The sequence below is a fragment of the Pinus tabuliformis genome, chromosome 1_1 (assembly GCF_031772625.1).
Source record: "Pinus tabuliformis cultivar Carrire ecotype Pingquan chromosome 1_1, CPIR1, whole genome shotgun sequence".
Taxonomy (NCBI): domain Eukaryota; kingdom Viridiplantae; phylum Streptophyta; class Pinopsida; order Pinales; family Pinaceae; genus Pinus; species Pinus tabuliformis.
In genome coordinates, this window is record NC_142297.1 from 318,334,372 (window position 1) to 318,344,039 (window position 9,668).

The 9,668-nt window shown below is 33.9% G+C and overlaps 1 protein-coding gene across 1 annotated transcript; it reads left to right on the forward strand.

Moving 5' to 3' along the window:
• The first annotated feature begins 187 nt into the window (after positions 1-187).
• On the forward strand, positions 188-682 carry LOC149212825 (wax ester synthase/diacylglycerol acyltransferase 4-like). Its single transcript, XM_089390673.1, has 2 exons — positions 188-321; positions 497-682. The coding sequence occupies exons 1-2, from the start codon at positions 196-198 to the stop codon at positions 653-655; spliced, it is 285 nt and encodes a 94-aa protein (XP_089246799.1). The 5' UTR covers positions 188-195; the 3' UTR covers positions 656-682.
• Positions 683-9,668: the final 8,986 nt, after the last annotated feature.

The window sequence follows — 9,668 nt, forward strand, 5'->3', positions numbered from 1 at the left end:
TATAAAATATCAGTTTCCCTCTTTAGAAACTTACAAATAAATTCGTTGAATGTTGGTTCCTAACGAGGATTATTTTTCTGAATCTTGTAATTCCCTATTTAAATCTATACACGTCTTCATGAAAGTTACTGTTTTATCATTATTTAATTTAAAGTTGGGGTTAATGATGATAATGGCGGACAGGCGGCCACTGCTATGACATACAGAATGATCTCACACACAAGCATTTCATTCTCCAACATAGTTGGACCAGTGGAGGAGGTGGAATTTTTTGGTCACCCAATTGTTCATCTGATTCCCACGGTGTCTGGACACCCTCATGTATGACATATGAATGAAGAAGTATTTCTTTGGATTCCATTTTGAGATACCGTTTATTAATAAATATCAGTATTTGATTGAATCGTTGATGTTGAATTCCATTATGAGAATACAGTTTATTAATAAATATCAGTATTTGATTGAATTGTTGATGTTGTTGTGCTGGTTTTTGCAGTCACTAACTATACACTTTCAGAGTTATATGGAAAAAGTGACACTGGTGATAATCGCAGCTTCGGATCTGATCAGGGATCCAAAACAGCTGTGCATAGATTGTGTGGAAGCTTTACACCGCATGAAGCTGGCAGCAGTCATTAGCGCCTGTAATTTGTAATTTCTTATATAAGATTATGAGCATTTTTTGAATCACTACAATGTCTGTAAATTTTATCATTCAAGTAATGATCATTTAATAGTTTTTAAATGAGATATTTTATCTATGTCGATAAATCATGAAGCGTTGTCTATCATAGTGGTAGGATATGTTTGGAAAAGTTCAATTTAATCATTTTAAATTTTAGTTATTTTATAATTTTTTATAAAATTATAAAATTTTATATATATATATAGATAGATATATTAAATTAAATAATTTAAAAATATAATTATAATATAAATTATCATAAAATAACATAATAATAATAGGCCGATTAAGAAAGTTTGTAAAATGCTTAGATATATATAAACATTTGTAATTTGTAATGTTTATGTTAATTTGTAATTTTAAGAATTACGTATATTATGATCATACATAATATTATACCACATAATACCATGCAAATTAGCACACTTTGCGGGTTGAAATTATCAACCACATATTTCAATAGCAAGTCTCCTCTCTTGATCTGGTACTTGATAGTTACTGTAAATGAAATGCATGAATTAGGCCATTTTCTTATTAAATCCATCTTCGCACTTTTCTCAGTTTGGTCGGCTTCTTCATTCAAACTTTTCAGAAATATTCAAAATAATATTTAAAAAATATTAAATTAAATCAAATATGACATTAATATCAATAAAAAATAATTTGAGTTATTTTTTTTTAAATACAGAAATATAAAAATATACTAAAATGTGATAATTCTCAAATTTTATAAATATGGAAATTTTAAGGGTTAATATTTGTATGAAATTTTATATATGGCTGACTACCCATCTAATTTGCACTTCAATTCCCCATATTAGAGCATAGTTTAGTGATGTCTTCACTTGTGAAATGTTCATTATTTTAGTTTATTAAATAATGGCATTTAATTTCTATGTGCATTACAAAGAAATTCTATATATGGTTGACTACCCATCTAATTTTCCTTTCAATTCCCCATGTTAGAGCATAGTTTAGCAATCATCTTGATGTGTAAAAGGAACCCACATCGTTATTTCTTTTTTATATGCTCGATTTTTGGACTTTAAAACCAATTGATCCATTATTCAAATTATGATGTTTGACTGATTATCCATCAAAAAAATTCTCATGGTAACATTGACGCCAAAGAGAAATATGCACTATGAAAAACTGCCAAATTGTTTAAAAACAAGCACAAACAATTAAAATATGCCAAGCTCTACAGGTAAACATGTCAATATCTAGGACCACTGCCATATTTCAAGTGAATAGCATTCAAATTTTATTTTTAATTTCCATGGAGCTTTCTACACATCCGAAAAGATTGAGGTATAGTTGCATATGCTGCCATATTTCAAGTGAATAGCATTCAAATTTTAATTTTAATTTCCATGGAGCTTTCTACACATTCGAAAAGATTGAGGTATAGTTGCATATTTCAAGTGAATAACATTCAATCAGAAATTTAACAACCCCTTAAAAAAACACTAATTAACAATGAAAACACTTACAATGTGATCCCTATGAGCATGGGAGCTGAAGAGGATGTGAGAAAAACACATATCCAACATTATATGTTCACAAATTTTATGAGATGGATAAACAAAAACTAAATAACAATTTGGAGAAAAGCATCATAGGTGTGAGAAATATTAAATAACAATTTGGAGAAAAGCATCATAGGTGTAAGAAATATGCAATCGGCCCAAAGAATTTATTTTAGGGGAAAAGATGAATTATTACTTGAAGTTAAAATATAAATTAGAAATTTTTAAATATTACTTTGCATAAAAATATCAATTTTTACCTGTGGTGTGAGAAATACTAAATAACAATTTGGAGAAAAGCATCATAGGTGTGAGAAATACGCAATAGGCCCTAAGAATTTATTTTCGGGGAAAAAATGAATTATTACTTGAAGTTAAAATATAAATATGAGTTCATTAGAAATTTTTAAATATTACTTTGCAGAAAAATATCAATTTTTACCCGCTAAAATTCCCTTCATTTTGTTATAATTGTGTTCATTATTTTAGTTTATTAAATAGTGACATTTAATTTCTATGTGCATAAAAATGAAATACTATGTATGGTTGACTACCCATCTAATTTGCACTTCAATTTCCCATATTAGAGCATAGTTAAGTGATCATCTTGACTTGTGAAATGTTCATTATTTTAGTTTATTAAATAATGACATTTAATTTCTATGTGCATTACAATAAAATTCTATATATGGTTAACTACCCATCTAATTTGCACTTCCATTCCCCTTATTAGAGCATAGTTTAGCTATCGGCTTGACTTGTGAAAGGAACACACATCATTATTTCTTTTTTATATGCTCGGTCTTGACTTGTGAAAGGAACCCACATCATTATTTCTTTTTATATGCTCGATTGACTTGTGAAAGGAACCCACATCATTATTTCTTTTTTATATGCTCGATTTTTGGACGTTAAAACCAATTGATCCATTATTCAAATTATGATATTTGACTGATTATCCATCGAAAAATTCTCATAGTAACATTGAGGCCAAAGAGAAATATGCACTATGACAAATTGCCAAATTGTTTAAAAGAAAGCACACACAATTAAAATATAGAGGAATTTAGACTTCTGTGATCCATAATATTGTAAGATAATCTTCGGCAAAATCACATAACGAATCTTTTGTCGACGCGTTTCGAACCAACCAATGTGGTTCATCGTCAGGACCGGTTTGCCGAAGATTATCTTACACAATTAAAATATGTCAAGCTCTACACATAAACATGTCAATATCTAGGACGAGTCTGCTGCCATATTTCAAGTGAATAGCATTCAAATTTTAATTTTAATTTCCATGGAGCTTTCTACACATTCGAAAAGATTGAGGTATAGTTGCATATTTCAAGTGAATAACATTCAAATTGTAATTTTAATTGCCATGGAGCTTTCTACACATTTGAAAAGATTGAGGTATAGTTGCTTTTCAATATGAACCATCAAAAATTTAACAACCCCTTAAAAAAACACCAATTAACAATGAAAACACTTACAATGTGATCCATATGAGCATGGGAGCTGAAGAGGATGTCTTGGGCATTATGAAATGTTTGATTTAAGTCATTTACTTATAAAGGTTCCATAATCTTAATAAAGAGCATTTTTGATGATAGGGAAAATAGGGGTATAGCCAATTTCCCCTTTCATTTAAATAATTCGATCCTTAGGCCTGTTGGTTATGGTCCACAAACCCTATTGGAAGCATTTTATCGTTTTATGCCATAGAACTCGGACCACAACACTATAGTTGGGTTTTCCTTTAAAAACCCAGAACCATTCATTTATTGGGATACAAAGGAAAATACGAGAAACACCCGCAACTGAACCATGAGCTAGATCTCAAATATTATCCACCCACATCTATAACTTCATTGAATCCACACACCCAGTCCATCTCCGTCCTCCATTGTATTCCACGATCCAATGGCTCTTGGTGCATCGCTAAATCGGTCCATCGGCGTATCACAATTCCATCTCCATTGTCCCTTGACCTCTGTCTAATGTGATTTGCGATTAAATCTTGACTGTCGATCTGGTTCCCGATCTGATGGTCATTATCTTTTTCGATCACCAAAGCTGCTTAACGGTCCTCAACCGTTGATCTACTCGCACAAGATCCAACAGCCCACGATGATTTCAAGTGGACAAGTAGCACGAGGATTAACTGCCCAAAAAGCAGTTTCCTCTCTCCTCCTCACTGCTACGTGTCATTTGATGAGTGGAATCGGAGGAAATCGAAAAGTACTGCTTACCACTTGTGACCTAGCCCGAAATACCATTCATGTGGCGAAACCACTTTCTTCGCACGCTAACTCTCATGTGTCTAAACTTCACGATGATCGTTGATCCACGAGATCGACGGCTCAAATTTACTTTCGTTTCTCTTCACCTTCCGCCATTACTGTCCGTCGATCTAAACGATCTCACGGTTCTCATTTATTTTGCCTACGGCATTGATCTTATTGATGGATTCATGCTAAACCCAGTTCTTCTGCCATTTCTCTGTTTATACAGGAACACTCATATATAACTGTTATATATGGTGTTTGCTTAATACGTGTCAAATTGTAAACAATATTAAAATAATTGTATAGATTAGCTTTGGCCTCTCTGGATCTCATCTTTTTTGCAAACACGCTTGTCTAGTTGTGATCCAAATCCACTGGAATCCTCGTTGAAACCGGATACAGAGCCCACGGGTAGATTTGCATGCATTATGGCGCACTGATGTATGGGCCCAATAATGACGACTAGAAGGGCTAAGGTTACAGCCATAAAAGTATGGGGCCAATGAGGGTGGAAAGGTTTTCTTCTATTTGAAAATCTACAGAACAAATCTCTTGTTGAGGTGGACGGTGAAGACTGTATACATATGCACGATCACTTAAGAAAATTGGGAAGAGAGATCGCGAAGAGCTCAGGATTCCACATTCCTTGCTTGTGGGATGGTCGGAGAACGAGAACATTGGTAGCTTGTTGCAGACACCTGTAAGTGCTTCAGTCATTCAAACCTTTAAAGAGTTTATTCAATATTCACGGCAACAGAAAGCGGGGTCCGATGTTTAAATTCTCCAATGTTTTTAGAGAAACACAATACTCCAAATCTGGACTGTTTTTAGGAAATCGCGTTGTCCGAATTCTTCATTTTTTTTAAATAAGCATGATGTTTCAATTTTTCTCTGTATTTACAGAATCGCGATGTTCGCGGAATTAGGACGGTTCCGAGTGCAGATGTTGGACATGAGTTAAAGTATTATGCATCATTGCGATCAGATATGCCATGGTTCAGGAGGACTCACGAGCTTTTGGGGAACCGCGTGATGAAGCTTGGCAACAGATGGCACAGAACTCTTTATCCTGGTATTACAATCTCCAACTTGCAACTTCTTGTTACCGAAGATCATCTATTGGAACGCATTTTGAGGACGGTGGCTTTACCAAATCTGAGATGGCTTCGCCGGTACAAGTGTGGCCACTCTTCTCTGCCTTCCTGGATTCCAATGGAGAAACTAACAGTCCTATACGTAGTCGGGAACACATTGGAAATATTGTGGCAAGGCAAAGCGCAGGTAAGTAAGAAATTTGTCGAAGAGTTTCAGCTTTATCACCATTGATATATCGCACAGCAAGGATGAATATTCTTTATTATAGTTGAAATACTTCAATATTTTGCAGGTACCTTTGCAGCTACGGGAGTTGGAGATTTTGGCTCCTCTCTCAAAGTTTCCTAAGTCCATTGGACAGCTGAAGCATCTCGAACAGATTTACATTTGTTTACCCTAGGAGAATAATATAATATGAGATCGTTGCCAAATGAATTTTGTCAGCTTTCATCTTTGAAGCGTTTTGAGTTTATAAATGCTTGGAAAATGAAGTCACTGCCCGATTTAATTGGCAATATGGTCAACCTCGAACATTTAAATCTGTCGTGCTCCCGTAGTTTGGAGAGGCTTCCAAATTCATTCGAGGATTTAATTAGCATTAAATATCTTGATCTAAAAGGTAGCGATAATTTAATTATCTCGACGAAAACCCATGGAAATGTCTTGGGAAGGCTAGCTGAAAGGGTGGGGTGGTCCGTGGAATTGGCCATGTACGACCGGATGGAGAGGTACAAGAGGAGGGAGGAGAGGATGGAAATGAAGAGGGATATGTTGGAGGAGGACAGGAGGGAGCGGCAGTGGGAGCAGGAGCGGGAGGGGAAGTGGAGGGACGAGTGGGAGAGGGAATGGGAGAGCAAGTGGAGGGTGTGGTGGAGTGAGCGTAGGTTTAAGTCGGTGGAGAGAAAGAGAGGCTGGAGGGCGCGGAACGAGTGGGGGAAGGGGTTGTGGAAGGCGTGGAGGGCGGAGAGGGAGAGCGAGACGGAGGGAGAGTTGGGCCGAGCGGAGTTGGGGCGAGGGTGAGAGAAAAGGGTGACCGGTATGCGTTGTAGTTCTTCTTTTTGGGACAAGATAGGGAGCGTAAGGAGGCACGGAGGACCGTAATGATGAAGCAATTATTGCCTCTCCAACGTCCACGGTCTCTCCAACAATTACATATAGCAGAATTACCCAGTAATGTGGAAAACCTCTGCAATCTGGAAGTTTTGGAATTAGATGGCTCTTTGTCGAAAATGCCGCCGCCTTCGCTCAGCGACCTAAGGAATTTGAAGGAATTCAGACTGGTGGATTGCCCGAGATGGAAACATTTACCGAATTCCCACGGACTGTTGACTGTGTTGGAAGTCAAATGTTGTCGTCGTCTGGTTGAGGTTGGACCATTGCCGAGTACGCTCATCCAGTTGAGCTTGATTTCTTGTAGTAATTTGGAGAAAATAGATGGCCTTTGTGGCCTTGCCAAACTTCAAATGCTAAACATCAGCGGGTGGAGAAAAGTGGAGGAACTAGTAGGTATTGAAACTTTGGAATCTCTACAGGAGCTGCGGGCATCTGGATGTAAAAAGCTGAAGAGAATACATGGTTTGGGGCAGCTAACAAAGCTTAAACTAGATGTTCATGGATGCAGAGAAATAGAAGAGCTGGAAGTTGTTGAACATTTGATGTTGTTGGAGAAGCTTGATGCCTCAGACTGTCCTGCTTTGCAGTGGGATGGGAGAGTACTGGAACAGCTGCCCCAATGATTGAACGAAGGCATGCTCTACATTTGAAAATCGAAGCCGAAGAACGCAGCTTTTGCAGGAGAATCTTTTCTTGATATTCCATTTCTAAAAGGCAAAATCCTGTATTGGAGAATCATGGAACCAGCACATGACCTTCTCTCTAATATTTATACTTATCTGCAGTTAACAGAATATGCAATGATGTATTAAAATGTCCGCATTAACTTTTTGTTATTTATTAGAATGTTTATACTTATCTGCAATTAACAGAATATGCAATTATGTGTTAGAATGCCCGCATCATATTTTTGTAATGCTGGCCTTATAATTTTGTGATTTATTCCGTTTGAAACTTTAATCTGAAGGAAGCAACAGGGCTGGAAACATGAGTTTTTTTTAACAACATTTAATGACATCTTCTTCCAAACATATCTCTTGGAATAGTGACAGTTAATATACAATATGGATCTTCCCAGATATTATAGGGAATGGTTTTGTCCAAAAAATTGAAAGGCAAGTTTTTAAGTTAATATTAGTCATATAGATCTTCAATAAGGATAATGATAGTGTAATTAGAGTTATGTTGTTTGAGCATGGGTGATAACTTTCTAATTTCAAAATGGTGATATATAATAGTGATACATTTATAGGTTGGAAAAAATAAATTTTAATAAATTTGAGGATTGAGAATAAAAAAATCCAAAAAAAGATATGAATCGGCTTAGTTGTAATATAATTACTCAAATTTAACCATTTTTTATTTAGTTTCACATTTTACCCAGAATTTTGAAAATTGTTCCTTGTGCAACATATAATATAAATAGCCTTACTCAGTAAAAATAAGCAAAGATAAACCTAATTTCAGTATAGTTATTAAAATATAACCATTTTTTTTAATCAGAGTTTCTACTTGCAAGCCTTGAAAAATATAACGAATGACTGGTCGCATGAGAGGGCGAAACGATATGCCTTTCAATCATTAAAAACCAAAATATTGGGTATTTGTAAGAGACAAACTGTGAATTAGTTACATGTAATCAATAGTTTGCAACCTTGGATATTGTTTGCATATTTTTTTGCAGAGTAACAAAGGAGAATATTGCTCCAATTAAATTCACAAGTTTTTTCATTTTATACATGTATTTATTGTTTGAGTGGAATTTAGAAATTGGAAATTAAATTAATTTTTATTTTATAAAAAAATTAATAATTTTTTTTACAATTTTATCATTTTATTAATTTAAATTTAAAATTATAAAAAATATGATTTTTTTTAACATACAAAATATTAAATTAGAATTTAAATGATTAATCATTCAAAAATATAATTTTTTAAATTTATTATATTGCAACATAAATTAAACTACTAATTTAGTGTTTTGACAACTAAAAATATTTATATATTTTTTAAAATTTAATATATTGTAACACAAACTAAATGATTTAATCAGTATTTTGACAAATTCCATACAAATAGGCAATCAAATATGCATGCATATAATAGTTTGATTAAATTTATCTTTGTTATAATTTTAAAATAATATATTTATTTTTTCTTTTAATATATTCTTTAAACCACTAACGTGATAATTCACGTGAGAATAGATTCTTTTAAACCACTAATTTGATAATTCTTGTGAGAATAGATTCTTTAAAACAGTGACATGAAGTAAATCCACTGTCATAATAATTCCATGTTAACATAAATTCTTTAAATTAGTGGCACAAAACTTAATAACAACAACCATAAAAAGATGCAAATTTAAATCAATGTGCAGTTCAATTGTGATGTATAATCACCCTGTAGTGCCATTGGTGCTTAAATTATCACATCTAAATAGATGACAGGTGGACAAAGAAGTTCATGAAGTAAATCCACTGACATAATAATTCCATGTTAACATAAATTCTTTAAATTAGTGGCACAAAACTTGATAACGACAACAATAAAGAGACGCAAATATAAATCAATGTGCACTTCAATTGTGATGTATAATCACCCTGTAGTGCCATTGCCATTGGTGGTTAAATTATCACATCTAAAGAGATGAGACGCGGACAAAGAAGTTCTTTGGATGGTGTTTAAGAATGGTCATTACTTTCACAAAAGATAGAGAACACAAATATCTTAATATATTGCATTTTCTCAACAAAGATATTAAAGTCAAAGTCTCATTGTATTGGTAGGAAGCAATGGGAGTCACTAGGGTTTGGAGAGAAGAAAAATACAAGCAACGTAAGAAACATTTAATAGATGTAGCTCTAGTAAGGTATGTTTTCTTCCAAGAAAAAAATTGTAATTTTTATTAGAGATAAGAAAATTACATGTTGTATCATTTGTATGTGAATATGC